The following is a 16,983-nucleotide window of genomic DNA, read 5'->3' as shown; positions in this document are numbered from 1 at the left end:
TAGAATCTGTGCCATTTCTTCATTTCTACGTAAAGTAAAAATGTGTTTAAGTGTTTTCGGTCGGAGTTGCATATAGATGGGGGCTGTTGAACCCTTTCTTACGTTCAAGATACGAGGACTTAGATATTTGGGAAGATATACGTAAACGTCGAAATCGACTGGGGCACACCCTTAACGCAGTAAACAAACAGGCATTCATGAGTAGAAGAAAAAGTAATAAAATTTGGAATCCAATCATATTTAAAGAACCTGCTATTCCTGTACAAGTCTGAGTACACAGAGAATCGGACGAACTTCTGAATTCCCATTTCTTTTGTGACGGCGATGAACGTGATCGGTAAGCGGCTTCACATGTAAAACAGTCTATGGACAGATGAAGCGAGTATGAAACGTTTGATCATCGAGTTTGGAAATGTGCTAAAACGATGAAGTAGAATTTAAATAACGGTGTGTGGAAAACTAAGATAGTATTCGGATACTAGGTTGCGAGGGAGAGTGAGCAGTGAATCAAGGTAGGTGACACACCAGGTATAACACGCGTTACACAGGAACGTTGGTCCTGGGGAACAGGATACATACACACACACACACACACACAAACAGGTACATATACAAATCGACACACAACACAAACAGTACACACTAATGTGGAGTTGAGAGCACTGGGTTGTAACTCGAAAGAAACAACACGGATGAAAGTATCTAGGTAGGTAGAAAATACTTAGTGCGGTTATTGGAGTCGCCGTTTAGCTGTATGATTGGATGAAAACTGTTAACCCTGTGCTCTTCAACTATCACGCGAGACGGAAGTCAAACCTCAGCAACTACTAGCTACAACAACACGTGTAACAATACTCACACAACACTTATTCTGTAAAATTTCAGAAACAACAGAAGCACGAGCGCTACACCACCAAACAACATACACACAACACACTTTAACACACGAAACCCCGAAGATAACAACACAAATGAATAGTGAATCTGATACAGAGGTGACTGAAGAATACACAACTAAATTCACACGTGGAGATGATGAGGAGGCAACAGCAGCGGTGAAGACAAAAAGGACCACGATCCGTAGAAGAAAACCATCTACAAAGGAAGATGACAATATTGTAGTGATCGAAGAGGAGATAGAAAACATAAAGTCGGAATTACCGACAATACCTAGAAAACAATTTATGTCTATTGAAGAAGTATCCGATACTGGAGACATCGAGGAGATCAGGCCGACGAAGGTGGAGGAGGCCAGAGACATCTTTGATGTTGAGAAACCGGTGGAAGAAGTGACTTGCGAAGAAACGACCGGGGAATTACCTGCTCCAGAGCGAGCAGAGCCCGTCGAACGTGAGGACACTCGCGAACAAGTCACCGTGACGGAAGAAGTGACTCATGAAGGCAAACCTCGTAAAGTTGTCAAGAAAATAATCATCAAGCGAAAGGGCAGAAAGCAGCAGGTCACTGAGGAGGTGACTGTTGAAGAAGATGGAAAAGCTCCAGTCACGACCGTAACTGAAAAACCGGTGGAAGAAGTGACATTCGACGAAACGACCGAGGAATTACCTGCTCCAGAGCGAACAGAGCCCGTCGAACGTGAGGAAACTCGCGAACAAGTCACCGTAACGGAAGAAGTAACTCATGAAGGCAAACCTCGTGAAGTTGTCAAGAAACGCATTGTCAAGCGAAAGGGCAAGAAGCAACAGGTCACTGAGGAGGTGACTGTCGAAGAAGATGGAAAAGCTCCAGTCACGACCGTCACTGAAAAACCGGTGAAAGAAGTGACTTTCGACGAAACGACCGAGGAATTACCTGCTCCAGAGCGAGCAGAGCCTGTCGAACGTGAGGAAACTCGCGAACAAGTCACCGTAACGGAGGAAGTCACTCATGAAGGTAAACGTCGCAAGGTTGTGAAGAAACGCATTGTCAAGCGGAAGGGCAGAAAGCAGCAGGTCACTGAGGAGGTGACTGTCGAAGAAGATGGAAAAGCTCCAGTCACGACCGTCACTGAAAAACCGGTGAAAGAAGTGACTTTCGACGAAACGACCGAGGAATTACCTGCTCCAGAGCGAGCAGAGCCCGTCGAACGTGAGGAAACTCGCGAACAAGTCACCGTAACGGAAGAAGTAACTCATGAAGGCAAACCTCGTAAAGTTGTCAAGAAACGCATTGTCAAGCGAAAGGGCAAGAAGCAACAGGTCACTGAGGAGGTGACTGTCGAAGAAGATGGAAAAGCTCCAGTCACGACCGTCACTGAAAAACCGGTGGAAGAAGTGACTTTCGACGGAACGACCGAGGAATTACCTGCTCCAGAGCGAGCAGAGCCCGTCGAACGTGAGGAAACTCGCGAACAAGTCACCGTAACGGAAGAAGTCACTCATGACGGTAAACCTCGCAAGGTTGTGAAGAAACGCATTGTCAAGCGGAAGGGCAGAAAGCAGCAGGTCACTGAGGAGGTGACTGTTGAAGAAGATGGAAAAGCTCCAGTCACGACCGTCACTGAAAAACCGGCGGAAGAAGTGACTTTCGACGAAACGACCGAGGAATTACCTGCTCCAGAGCGAGCAGAGCCTGTCGAACGTGAGGAAACTCGCGAACAAGTCACCGTAACGGAAGAAGTCACTCATGAAGGTGAACCTCGCAAGGTTGTGAAAAAACGCATTGTCAAGCGGAAGGGCAGAAAGCAGCAGGTCACTGAGGAGGTGACTGTTGAAGAAAATGGAAAAGCTCCAGTCACGACCGTAACTGAAAAACCGGTGGAAGAAGTGACATTCGACGAAACGACCAAGGAATTACCTGCTCCAGAGCGAGCAGAGCCCGTCGAACGTGAGGAAACTCGCGAACAAGTCACCGTAACGGAAGAAGTAACTCATGAAGGCAAACCTCGTAAAGTCGTCAAGAAACGCATTGTCAAGCGAAAGGGCAAAAAGCAACAGGTCACTGAGGAGGTGACTGTCGAAGAAGACGGAAAAGCTCCAGTCACGACCGTCACTGAAAAACCGGTGGAAGAAGTGACTTTCGACGAAACGACCGAGGAATTACCTGCTCCAGAGCAAGAAGAGCCCGTCGAACGTGAGGAAACTCGCGAACAAGTCACCGTAACGGAAGAAGTCACTCATGACGGTAAACCTCGCAAGGTTGTGAAGAAACGCATTGTCAAGCGGAAGGGCAGAAAGCAGCAGGTCACTGAGGAGGTGACTGTTGAAGAAGATGGAAAAGCTCCAGTCACGACCGTAACTGAAAAACCGATGGAAGAAGTGACATTCGACGAAACGACCGAGGAATTACCTGCTCCAGAGCGAGCAGAGCCCGTCGAACGTGAGGAAACTCGCGAACAAGTCACCGTAACGGAAGAAGTAACTCATGAAGGCAAACCTCGTAAAGTCGTCAAGAAACGCATTGTCAAGCGAAAGGGCAAGAAGCAACAGGTCACTGAGGAGGTGACTGTCGAAGAAGACGGAAAAGCTCCAGTCACGACCGTCACTGAAAAACCGGTGGAAGAAGTGACTTTCGACGAAACGACCGAGGAATTACCTGCTCCAGAGCGAGCAGAGCCCGTCGAACGTGAGGAAACTCGCGAACAAGTCACCGTAACGGAAGAAGTCACTCATGAAGGTAAACCTCGCAAGGTTGTGAAGAAACGCATTGTCAAGCGGAAGGGCAGAAAGCAGCAGGTCACTGAGGAGGTGACTGTTGAAGAAGATGGAAAAGCTCCAGTCACGACCGTAACTGAAAAACCGGTGGAAGAAGTGACATTCGACGAAACGACCGAGGAATTACCTGCTCCAGAGCGAGCAGAGCCCGTCGAACGTGAGGAAACTCGCGAACAAGTCACCGTAACGGAAGAAGTAACTCATGAAGGCAAACCTCGTAAAGTCGTCAAGAAACGCATTGTCAAGCGAAAGGGCAAGAAGCAACAGGTCACTGAGGAGGTGACTGTCGAAGAAGACGGAAAAGCTCCAGTCACGACCGTCACTGAAAAACCGGTGGAAGAAGTGACTTTCGACGAAACGACCGAGGAATTACCTGCTCCAGAGCGAGCAGAGCCCGTCGAACGTGAGGAAACTCGCGAACAAGTCACCGTAACGGAAGAAGTCACTCATGACGGTAAACCTCGCAAGGTTGTGAAGAAACGCATTGTCAAGCGGAAGGGCAGAAAGCAGCAGGTCACTGAGGAGGTGACTGTTGAAGAAGATGGAAAAGCTCCAGTCACGACCGTAACTGAAAAACCGATGGAAGAAGTGACATTCGACGAAACGACCGAGGAATTACCTGCTCCAGAGCGAGCAGAGTCCGTCGAACGTGAGGAAACTCGCGAACAAGTCACCGTAACGGAAGAAGTAACTCATGAAGGCAAACCTCGTAAAGTCGTCAAGAAACGCATTGTCAAGCGAAAGGGCAAGAAGCAACAGGTCACTGAGGAGGTGACTGTCGAAGAAGACGGAAAAGCTCCAGTCACGACCGTCACTGAAAAACCGGTGGAAGAAGTGACTTTCGACGAAACGACCGAGGAATTACCTGCTCCAGAGCGAGCAGAGCCCGTCGAACGTGAGGAAACTCGCGAACAAGTCACCGTGACGGAAGAAGTCACTCATGAAGGTAAACCTCGCAAGGTTGTGAAGAAACGCATTGTCAAGCGGAAGGGCAGAAAGCAGCAGGTCACTGAGGAGGTGACTGTTGAAGAAGATGGAAAAGCTCCAGTCACGACCGTAACTGAAAAACCGGTGGAAGAAGTGACATTCGACGAAACGACCGAGGAATTACCTGCTCCAGAGCGAGCAGAGCCCGTCGAACGTGAGGAAACTCGCGAACAAGTCACCGTAACGGAAGAAGTAACTCATGAAGGCAAACCTCGTAAAGTCGTCAAGAAACGCATTGTCAAGCGAAAGGGCAAGAAGCAACAGGTCACTGAGGAGGTGACTGTCGAAGAAGACGGAAAAGCTCCAGTCACGACCGTCACTGAAAAACCGGTGGAAGAAGTGACTTTCGACGAAACGACCGAGGAATTACCTGCTCCAGAGCGAGCAGAGCCCGTCGAACGTGAGGAAACTCGCGAACAAGTCACCGTAACGGAAGAAGTCACTCATGACGGTAAACCTCGCAAGGTTGTGAAGAAACGCATTGTCAAGCGGAAGGGCAGAAAGCAGCAGGTCACTGAGGAGGTGACTGTTGAAGAAGATGGAAAAGCTCCAGTCACGACCGTCACTGAAAAACCGGTGGAAGAAGTGACTTTCGACGAAACGACCGAGGAATTACCTGCTCCAGAGCGAGCAGAGCCCGTCGAACGTGAGGAAACTCGCGAACAAGTCACCGTAACGGAAGAAGTCACTCATGACGGTAAGCCTCGCAAGGTTGTGAAGAAACGCATTGTCAAGCGGAAGGGCAGAAAGCAGCAGGTCACTGAGGAGGTGACTGTTGAAGAAGATGGAAAAGCTCCAGTCACGACCGTAACTGAAAAACCGGTGGAAGAAGTGACATTCGACGAAACGACCGAGGAATTACCTGCTCCAGAGCGAGCAGAGCCCGTCGAACGTGAGGAAACTCGCGAACAAGTCACCGTAACGGAAGAAGTAACTCATGAAGGCAAACCTCGTAAAGTCGTCAAGAAACGCATTGTCAAGCGAAAGGGCAAGAAGCAACAGGTCACTGAGGAGGTGACTGTCGAAGAAGACGGAAAAGCTCCAGTCACGACCGTCACTGAAAAACCGGTGGAAGAAGTGACTTTCGACGAAACGACCGAGGAATTACCTGCTCCAGAGCGAGCAGAGCCCGTCGAACGTGAGGAAACTCGCGAACAAGTCACCGTGACGGAAGAAGTCACTCATGAAGGTAAACCTCGCAAGGTTGTGAAGAAACGCATTGTCAAGCGGAAGGGCAGAAAGCAGCAGGTCACTGAGGAGGTGACTGTTGAAGAAGATGGAAAAGCTCCAGTCACGACCGTAACTGAAAAACCGATGGAAGAAGTGACATTCGACGAAACGACCGAGGAATTACCTGCTCCAGAGCGAGCAGAGCCCGTCGAACGTGAGGAAACTCGCGAACAAGTCACCGTAACGGAAGAAGTAACTCATGAAGGCAAACCTCGTAAAGTCGTCAAGAAACGCATTGTCAAGCGAAAGGGCAAGAAGCAACAGGTCACTGAGGAGGTGACTGTCGAAGAAGACGGAAAAGCTCCAGTCACGACCGTCACTGAAAAACCGGTGGAAGAAGTGACTTTCGACGAAACGACCGAGGAATTACCTGCTCCAGAGCGAGCAGAGCCCGTCGAACGTGAGGAAACTCGCGAACAAGTCACCGTAACGGAAGAAGTCACTCATGAAGGTAAACCTCGCAAGGTTGTGAAGAAACGCATTGTCAAGCGGAAGGGCAGAAAGCAGCAGGTCACTGAGGAGGTGACTGTTGAAGAAGATGGAAAAGCTCCAGTCACGACCGTAACTGAAAAACCGGTGGAAGAAGTGACATTCGACGAAACGACCGAGGAATTACCTGCTCCAGAGCGAGCAGAGCCCGTCGAACGTGAGGAAACTCGCGAACAAGTCACCGTAACGGAAGAAGTAACTCATGAAGGCAAACCTCGTAAAGTCGTCAAGAAACGCATTGTCAAGCGAAAGGGCAAGAAGCAACAGGTCACTGAGGAGGTGACTGTCGAAGAAGACGGAAAAGCTCCAGTCACGACCGTCACTGAAAAACCGGTGGAAGAAGTGACTTTCGACGAAACGACCGAGGAATTACCTGCTCCAGAGCGAGCAGAGCCTGTCGAACGTGAGGAAACTCGCGAACAAGTCACCGTAACGGAAGAAGTCACTCATGAAGGTAAACCTCGCAAGGTTGTGAAGAAACGCATTGTCAAGCGGAAGGGCAGAAAGCAGCAGGTCACTGAGGAGGTGACTGTTGAAGGAGATGGAAAAGCTCCAGTCACGACCGTAACTGAAAAACCGGTGGAAGAAGTGACATTCGACGAAACGACCGAGGAATTACCTGCTCCAGAGCGAGCAGAGCCCGTCGAACGTGAGGAAACTCGCGAACAAGTCACCGTAACGGAAGAAGTAACTCATGAAGGCAAACCTCGTAAAGTCGTCAAGAAACGCATTGTCAAGCGAAAGGGCAAGAAGCAACAGGTCACTGAGGAGGTGACTGTCGAAGAAGACGGAAAAGCTCCAGTCACGACCGTCACTGAAAAACCGGTGGAAGAAGTGACTTTCGACGAAACGACCGAGGAATTACCTGCTCCAGAGCGAGCAGGGCCCGTCGAACGTGAGGAAACTCGCGAACAAGTCACCGTAACGGAAGAAGTCACTTATGAAGGTAAACCTCGCAAGGTTGTGAAGAAACGCATTGTCAAGCGGAAGGGCAGAAAGCAGCAGGTCACTGAGGAGGTGACTGTTGAAGAAGATGGAAAAGCTCCAGTCACGACCGTAACTGAAAAACCGGTGGAAGAAGTGACATTCGACGAAACGACCGAGGAATTACCTGCTCCAGAGCGAGCAGAGCCCGTCGAACGTGAGGAAACTCGCGAACAAGTCACCGTAACGGAAGAAGTAACTCATGAAGGCAAACCTCGTAAAGTCGTCAAGAAACGCATTGTCAAGCGAAAGGGCAAGAAGCAACAGGTCACTGAGGAGGTGACTGTCGAAGAAGACGGAAAAGCTCCAGTCACGACCGTCACTGAAAAACCGGTGGAAGAAGTGACTTTCGACGAAACGACCGAGGAATTACCTGCTCCAGAGCGAGCAGAGCCTGTCGAACGTGAGGAAACTCGCGAACAAGTCACCGTAACGGAAGAAGTCACTCATGAAGGTAAACCTCGCAAGGTTGTGAAGAAACGCATTGTCAAGCGGAAGGGCAGAAAGCAGCAGGTCACTGAGGAGGTGACTGTTGAAGAAGATGGAAAAGCTCCAGTCACGACCGTAACTGAAAAACCGGTGGAAGAAGTGACATTCGACGAAACGACCGAGGAATTACCTGCTCCAGAGCGAGCAGAGCCCGTCGAACGTGAGGAAACTTGCGAACAAGTCACCGTAACGGAAGAAGTAACTCATGAAGGCAAACCTCGTAAAGTCGTCAAGAAACGCATTGTCAAGCGAAAGGGCAGGAAGCAACAGGTCACTGAGGAGGTGACTGTCGAAGAAGACGGAAAAGCTCCAGTTACGACCGTCACTGAAAAACCGGTGGAAGAAGTGACTTTCGACGAAACGACCGAGGAATTACCTGCTCCAGAGCGAGCAGGGCCCGTCGAACGTGAGGAAACTCGCGAACAAGTCACCGTAACGGAAGAAGTCACTCATGACGGTAAACCTCGCAAGGTTGTGAAGAAACGCATTGTCAAGCGGAAGGGCAGAAAGCAGCAGGTCACTGAGGAGGTGACTGTTGAAGAAGATGGAAAAGCTCCAGTCACGACCGTAACTGAAAAACCGGTGGAAGAAGTGACATTCGACGAAACGACCGAGGAATTACCTGCTCCAGAGCGAGCAGAGCCCGTCGAACGTGAGGAAACTCGCGAACAAGTCACCGTAACGGAAGAAGTAACTCATGAAGGCAAACCTCGTAAAGTCGTCAAGAAACGCATTGTCAAGCGAAAGGGCAAGAAGCAACAGGTCACTGAGGAGGTGACTGTCGAAGAAGACGGAAAAGCTCCAGTCACGACCGTCACTGAAAAACCGGTGGAAGAAGTGACTTCCGACGAAACGACCGAGGAATTACCTGCTCCAGAGCGAGCAGAGCCCGTCGAACGTGAGGAAACTCGCGAACAAGTCACCGTAACGGAAGAAGTCACTCATGACGGTAAACCTCGCAAGGTTGTGAAGAAACGCATTGTCAAGCGGAAGGGCAGAAAGCAGCAGGTCACTGAGGAGGTGACTGTTGAAGAAGATGGAAAAGCTCCAGTCACGACCGTCACTGAAAAACCGGTGGAAGAAGTGACTTTCGACGAAACGACCGAGGAATTACCTGCTCCAGAGCGAGCAGAGCCCGTCGAACGTGAGGAAACTCGCGAACAAGTCACCGTAACGGAAGAAGTCACTCATGACGGTAAGCCTCGCAAGGTTGTGAAGAAACGCATTGTCAAGCGGAAGGGCAGAAAGCAGCAGGTCACTGAGGAGGTGACTGTTGAAGAAGATGGAAAAGCTCCAGTCACGACCGTAACTGAAAAACCGGTGGAAGAAGTGACATTCGACGAAACGACCGAGGAATTACCTGCTCCAGAGCGAGCAGAGCCCGTCGAACGTGAGGAAACTCGCGAACAAGTCACCGTAACGGAAGAAGTAACTCATGAAGGCAAACCTCGTAAAGTCGTCAAGAAACGCATTGTCAAGCGAAAGGGCAAGAAGCAACAGGTCACTGAGGAGGTGACTGTCGAAGAAGACGGAAAAGCTCCAGTCACGACCGTCACTGAAAAACCGGTGGAAGAAGTGACTTTCGACGAAACGACCGAGGAATTACCTGCTCCAGAGCGAGCAGAGCCCGTCGAACGTGAGGAAACTCGCGAACAAGTCACCGTGACGGAAGAAGTCACTCATGAAGGTAAACCTCGCAAGGTTGTGAAGAAACGCATTGTCAAGCGGAAGGGCAGAAAGCAGCAGGTCACTGAGGAGGTGACTGTTGAAGAAGATGGAAAAGCTCCAGTCACGACCGTAACTGAAAAACCGGTGGAAGAAGTGACATTCGACGAAACGACCGAGGAATTACCTGCTCCAGAGCGAGCAGAGCCCGTCGAACGTGAGGAAACTCGCGAACAAGTCACCGTAACGGAAGAAGTAACTCATGAAGGCAAACCTCGTAAAGTCGTCAAGAAACGCATTGTCAAGCGAAAGGGCAAGAAGCAACAGGTCACTGAGGAGGTGACTGTCGAAGAAGACGGAAAAGCTCCAGTCACGACCGTCACTGAAAAACCGGTGGAAGAAGTGACTTTCGACGAAACGACCGAGGAATTACCTGCTCCAGAGCGAGCAGAGCCCGTCGAACGTGAGGAAACTCAAGAACAAGTCACCGTAACGGAAGAAGTCACTCATGACGGTAAACCTCGCAAGGTTGTGAAGAAACGCATTGTCAAGCGGAAGGGCAGAAAGCAGCAGGTCACTGAGGAGGTGACTGTTGAAGAAGATGGAAAAGCTCCAGTCACGACCGTAACTGAAAAACCGGTGGAAGAAGTGACATTCGACGAAACGACCGAGGAATTACCTGCTCCAGAGCGAGCAGAGCCCGTCGAACGTGAGGAAACTCGCGAACAAGTCACCGTAACGGAAGAAGTAACTCATGAAGGCAAACCTCGTAAAGTCGTCAAGAAACGCATTGTCAAGCGAAAGGGCAAGAAGCAACAGGTCACTGAGGAGGTGACTGTCGAAGAAGACGGAAAAGCTCCAGTCACGACCGTCACTGAAAAACCGGTGGAAGAAGTGACTTTCGACGAAACGACCGAGGAATTACCTGCTCCAGAGCGAGCAGAGCCCGTCGAACGTGAGGAAACTCAAGAACAAGTCACCGTAACGGAAGAAGTCACTCATGACGGTAAACCTCGCAAGGTTGTGAAGAAACGCATTGTCAAGCGGAAGGGCAGAAAGCAGCAGGTCACTGAGAAGGTGACTGTTGAAGAAGATGGAAAAGCTCCAGTCACGACCGTCACTGAAAAACCGGTGGAAGAAGTGACTTTTGACGAAACGACCGAGGAATTACCTGCTCCAGAGCGAGCAGAGCCTGTCGAACGTGAGGAAACTCGCGAACAAGTCACCGTAATGGAAGAAGTCACTCATGAAGGTAAACCTCGCAAGGTTGTGAAGAAACGCATTGTCAAGCGGAAGGGCAGAAAGCAGCAGGTCACTGAGGAGGTGACTGTTGAAGAAGATGGAAAATCTCCAGTCACGACCGTAACTGAAAAACCGGTGGAAGAAGTGACATTCGACGAAACGACCGAGGAATTACCTGCTCCAGAGCGAGCAGAGCCCGTCGAACGTGAGGAAACTCGCGAACAAGTCACCGTAACGGAAGAAGTAACTCATGAAGGCAAACCTCGTAAAGTCGTCAAGAAACGCATTGTCAAGCGAAAGGGCAAGAAGCAACAGGTCACTGAGGAGGTGACTGTCGAAGAAGACGGAAAAGCTCCAGTCACGACCGTCACTGAAAAACCGGTGGAAGAAGTGACTTTCGACGAAACGACCGAGGAATTACCTGCTCCAGAGCGAGCAGAGCCCGTCGAACGTGAGGAAACTCGCGAACAAGTCACCGTAACGGAAGAAGTCACTCATGACGGTAAACCTCGCAAGGTTGTGAAGAAACGCATTGTCAAGCGGACGGGCAGAAAGCAGCAGGTCACTGAGGAGGTGACTGTTGAAGAAGATGGAAAAGCTCCAGTCACGACCGTCACTGAAAAACCGGTGGAAGAAGTGACATTCGACGAAACGACCGAGGAATTACCTGCTCCAGAGCGAGCAGAGCCTGTCGAACGTGAGGAAACTCGCGAACAAGTCACCGTAACGGAAGAAGTCACTCATGAAGGTAAACCTCGCAAGGTTGTGAAGAAACGCATTGTCAAGCGGAAGGGCAGAAAGCAGCAGGTCACTGAGGAGGTGACTGTTGAAGAAGATGGAAAAGCTCCAGTCACGACCGTAACTGAAAAACCGGTGGAAGAAGTGACATTCGACGAAACGACCGAGGAATTACCTGCTCCAGAGCGAGCAGATCCCGTCGAACGTGAGGAAACTCGCGAACAAGTCACCGTAACGGAAGAAGTAACTCATGAAGGCAAACCTCGTAAAGTCGTCAAGAAACGCATTGTCAAGCGAAAGGGCAAGAAGCAACAGGTCACTGAGGAGGTGACTGTCGAAGAAGACGGAAAAGCTCCAGTCACGACCGTCACTGAAAAACCGGTGGAAGAAGTGACTTTCGACGAAACGACCGAGGAATTACCTGCTCCAGAGCGAGCAGAGCCCGTCGAACGTGAGGAAACTCGCGAACAAGTCACCGTAACGGAAGAAGTCACTCATGACGGTAAACCTCGCAAGGTTGTGAAGAAACGCATTGTCAAGCGGAAGGGCAGAAAGCAGCAGGTCACTGAGGAGGTGACTGTTGAAGAAGATGGAAAAGCTCCAGTCACGACCGTCACTGAAAAACCGGTGGAAGAAGTGACTTTCGACGAAACGACCGAGGAATTACCTGCTCCAGAGCGAGCAGAGCCTGTCGAACGTGAGGAAACTCGCGAACAAGTCACCGTAACGGAAGAAGTCACTTATGAAGGTAAACCTCGCAAGGTTGTGAAGAAACGCATTGTCAAGCGGAAGGGCAGAAAGCAGCAGGTCACTGAGGAGGTGACTGTTGAAGAAGATGGAAAAGCTCCAGTCACGACCGTCACTGAAAAACCGGTGGAAGAAGTGACTTTCGACGAAACGACCGAGGAATTACCTGCTCCAGAGCGAGCAGAGCCTGTCGAACGTGAGGAAACTCGCGAACAAGTCACCGTAACGGAAGAAGTCACTCATGAAGGTAAACCTCGCAAGGTTGTGAAGAAACGCATTGTCAAGCGAAAGGGCAAGAAGCAACAGGTCACTGAGGAGGTGACTGTCGAAGAAGACGGAAAAGCTCCAGTCACGACCGTAACTGAAAAACCGGTGGAAGAAGTGACATTCGACGCAACGACCGAGGAATTACCTGCTCCAGAGCGAGCAGAGCCCGTCGAACGTGAGGAAACTCGCGAACAAGTTACCGTAACGGAAGAAGTCACTCATGAAGGTAAACCTCGCAAGGTTGTGAAGAAACGCATTGTCAAGCGGAAGGGCAGAAAGCAGCAAGTCACTGAGGAGGTGACTGTTGAAGAAGATGGAAAAGCTCCAGTCACGACCGTAACTGAAAAACCGGTGGAAGAAGTGACATTCGACGAAACGACCGAGGAATTACCTGCTCCAGAGCGAGCAGAGCCCGTCGAACGTGAGGAAACTCGCGAACAAGTCACCGTAACGGAAGAAGTAACTCATGAAGGCAAACCTCGTAAAGTTGTCAAGAAACGCATTGTCAAGCGAAAGGGCAAGAAGCAACAGGTCACTGAGGAGGTGACTGTCGAAGAAGACGGAAAAGCTCCAGTCACGACCGTAACTGAAAAACCGGTGGAAGAAGTGACATTCGACGAAACGACCGAGGAATTACCTGCTGCAGAGCGAGCAGAGCCCGTCGAACGTGAGGAAACTTGCGAACAAGTCACAGTCACGGAAGAAGTAACTCATGAAGGTAAACCTCGCACGGTTGTCAAGAAACGCATCATCAAGCGGAAGGGCAAGAAGCAACAGGTCACGGAGGAAGTTACCGTTGACGAAGAAGGAAAAGCACCAGTCACTACAGTTGTTGAGGTACCTGCAAATGAAATTCATGATCTTAATCATCCATCCTTCACCGCAGAATCTAGTACACAGTTGAAGAAAGTTCCCAAGACAGCATCAAAGAAACTACAACCCATCAACATTGAAGTGATAGAGCAAACGTCGGTGAAGCCCAAAATAAGTCTACAACAAGTACCTCTATTTGCTCAGGTCAAACTGAAAAAAGTACTCATCCCGAGGAAACCGCAAGATAAAAGTGGTCAAACTAACATGCCACGAGTTTTGTTGCGTAGCCGTATCACGGCACACGAATGGCCTCCAACTGTTCAGTATCCAGTAATCACACAGATTGAACCGAATTACATACAAAATGGTATTCTTTCACGTACTGTCGAAGATGCGTTTAAGCTCAAAAGGATAAAACACAAGAAGAGAAAACCATCTGATAAAGAATTGACGGAATTGGAAAAGCTGGACTTGGAATTCGACGAACTCAAAAAAGTTCCTTTGGAAAAAATTGAAGATAAATCTGTCTACCAGCGCAAACCCAAATCAAAGTCCGCAGAAAAAAGTGAGCCTGGCAAACTCAAAATTGGGAAAGGTAAGGTACCTTCCAGAGAAGAAATTGCGGATGAAATGATATCTTTGAAGAATGTTGATAAAGAAGCACTCATCCAGCCGGAAGAGTCACAATTCGTAACTAAAAAGAAAGACAAACCAGTTAAAAACTTGAAAGATACCAAAGATCGTGATCAGCCGGAAGTCTCTTCTTTCGAACCTTATGACGTCGAATCTAGCAAGCCTGAAATGGAAGAAAGAGAACCTGTTTCAAGTCCTGAAACAGATGAATCTAAACCCAAGCTCTCAGTAAAAAAGAAATCCAAACCTGCTTCAAAGAAACCGCACCAAGATGCCGAGACCATTCCAATTATTTCCGGGACTCCGATGAAAAGGGAACCTGAAGAAAATACTGACATCGTACTTAAAGGCCGACAGGGTGCAAAGCCTGAAGAAGAGCCTGAGGTGATCAATCTTAAGCCCTGGGAAAAAGCTAACGTGCCTGAAAAAGCGGAAACATCTGATGACAAACCTCTTGTATTTATTCCTCGGGATGATGACGTTACAGAATCTGTTGATACTATAACGACACAGTACATTGAAGATTCACCCGACAAACCACTGAAAAAGATAACCAAGAAGAAGATTGTTCGGAAACGAGGCAAAGGTAAGCCACAAGTTACAGAAGAATTGACTGTCGAAGAAGAAGGCAAGGAACCAAATACCATCGTTACCGCAATTGATGAAGCCCCCGACGACGGACCATCGACGCATCTTCTCGAACCAACTTCTGAACAAGATACACCGAAGATCATTGAAGAAATTCATGAAGAAATTAAGGTAACTGAAACAGTGACTGAGCAAGGTCGCCCCAAGAAAGTTATCAAAAAGCGTAGTAAGATAATGCGAGATGGTCATAAACGAATCTTAAATGAAACGACTGTTGAAGAAGAAGGCAAAAAACCAGTCGTCGTTAGTGTCGAACTACCTGAAGATACGGTTGACGAGGCCACTCAACCTCTCTCAATTGATGAACCCAAAGGCAAGCAGAAACCGACTACGAAAAAGAAAGTCAAAAAGTCAGCCAACATACCAGCTGATAAGATCATAGATATGGAGTTGCTCAAAGCAAATCTAAAACCGCAGTTGATGAAGATTGAAATCACTGAACAAAAGCCGCTCAGGCCGAAAGTCATTGCACCAGAAATACCCTTATTTGCCCAAGTCAAGCTGAAAAAGACGCCTACTACTAAAAAATCAAGAGATGAAAAACAGAAGGTCAAACTTCCGACAGTTTTATTACGTAGTCGCATCATAGATCACGAGTGGCCTCCAAGTCTACAGTATCCCTTGATCGCAACTATCGAACCCAATTACATTCAAAATGGTATTCTATCACGTAATGTTGAAGATGCCTTGAAGCTTAAGAAGATAAAACACAAGAAAAGAAAACCAGATGATAAAGAGTTGACGGAATTAGAAAAGCTGGACTTGGAATTCGACCAACTTAAAAAAGTTCCCTTGGAGAAAATTGAAGACAAATCTGTCTATGAGCGCAAGCCTAAACCAAACGTTGCAGAAGAAGATAAGCCTGACAAGCTCAAAATTGGGAAAGGTAAGGTACCTCCTAGAAAAGAAATTGAGGAGGACAAAATATCTCTAAAGAAAGTTGACAAGAAAACACCCATTCAGCCGGAAGAATCGCAATTGGTACCTAAAACGAAAGTTAAACCAGATAAAAAGACGAAAGATACCAAAGATCGTGATCAGCCGGCACTCTCTCCTTTCGAACCTTACGATATTGAGTTTAATGAACCTGAGTTGGAAGACAAGGAACCCCTTTCAAGTCCGGAAAAAGAGGGATCGCAGCCCAAGATACCGAATAAGAGGAAATCTAAGCGTGCTCCAAAAAAGCCAGAGCAAGATAACGAATCCATTCTGATCGTCCCCGGAACTCCCAAAAAAGAGGAATCTGAAGCGATACCTGATATAAAACTCAAGAGTCGACAGGGTGAAAAACCCGAAGAAGAGGTAGAGTCGGTGAAACTCAAGCCCTGGAAAAAATCTGATGAGCCCAAAGATTCAGAAATGCTCGATGACAAACCTCTCGATTTTGCTCCTCGAGATGAGGATGTTACGGAATCAGTTGATATCATTACAACGAAGTACACTGAAGACTCCCCTCACGAGAAACCAAAAAAGATTATATTGAAGAAGATCATAAAGAAACGTGGAAAAGAAAGGCCGATAATCACTGAAGAAAGAACAGTCGAAGAAGAAGGCCGAGAGCCGATCACTACGGTCAGGGCAGTTGAAGAAGTGCTCGTTGACGAAACAACACCTCTTTCAAACAAGTTCCCTGAGGGAGAGAAACCAGCCGTCACTGAAGAAATTCACGAAGAAGTTAGAGTAAGTGAAATAGTAACTGAAGGAGGGCAGCCCAAAAAAATCACTAAAAAACGTCGTAAAGTAACACAAGGCAATAAAAAACAAATTACTGAAGAAACAACTATCGAAGAAGAAGGTAAAGAGCCGGTTACAACAGTAACTGAGATTCCTGAAGACACAATACCACTCACACACAAAAAATTGAAACACACAAAACCAACACTACTCAAAGACGTTGATCAGAGAACAAAAGGTAAGAAACTTGTCAAAACCTTCCAAATCTACTCATTCGGAATACACTTAATTTTCGTCTGTTGAATTCATGTGTATGATGGATGCAAAACTATTTGGCCAGACCTTGCTAGCGAAGATCTTCGGGACATGACACCGTGACATACACGACATATCAATTTCGGTTGTGTGATCTTCACAAAGCGATCATTATATGCGCGTATCAATAAATCTAGAACAATTAGAAACTAGAAATATATCATATTAGGAATTTATTCATACTTAAGAATTTAAGATCATGCGACATTGCTTCCACAACATATTGATACGTAATTTGCATGTGATTTTGATAGGTATACTAGCCACTTTAAAAAATTTCAACTAAGGTTTGCAATGATTGTGGACAACGTACTTTCGGCGATTCTCGGTACATTTTCTCTGCGGTTACAGGTCAAATTTACTATAATGCTGTTGTACTTTACACTATCCGAAAACAACGTTCTTCAAA

The 16,983-nt window shown here is 48.0% G+C and overlaps 1 protein-coding gene across 1 annotated transcript in view; it reads left to right on the top strand.

Moving 5' to 3' along the window:
- Positions 1-16,983, top strand: part of LOC124176860 (titin-like) — a 64,505-nt gene that overhangs the window by 24,949 nt on the left and 22,573 nt on the right. The window contains exons 16-19 of the mRNA XM_046558657.1: positions 886-8,057; positions 8,304-8,549; positions 8,796-10,271; positions 10,518-16,497. Coding sequence (XP_046414613.1) covers positions 886-8,057; positions 8,304-8,549; positions 8,796-10,271; positions 10,518-16,497 — 14,874 coding nt within the window. The remainder of the gene's footprint in view (positions 1-885; positions 8,058-8,303; positions 8,550-8,795; positions 10,272-10,517; positions 16,498-16,983) is intronic.

This window comes from Neodiprion fabricii, chromosome 2, assembly GCF_021155785.1.
Source record: "Neodiprion fabricii isolate iyNeoFabr1 chromosome 2, iyNeoFabr1.1, whole genome shotgun sequence".
Classification (NCBI taxonomy): Eukaryota; Metazoa; Arthropoda; class Insecta; order Hymenoptera; family Diprionidae; genus Neodiprion; species Neodiprion fabricii.
This window is presented reverse-complemented; position numbering and strand designations above follow the sequence as displayed.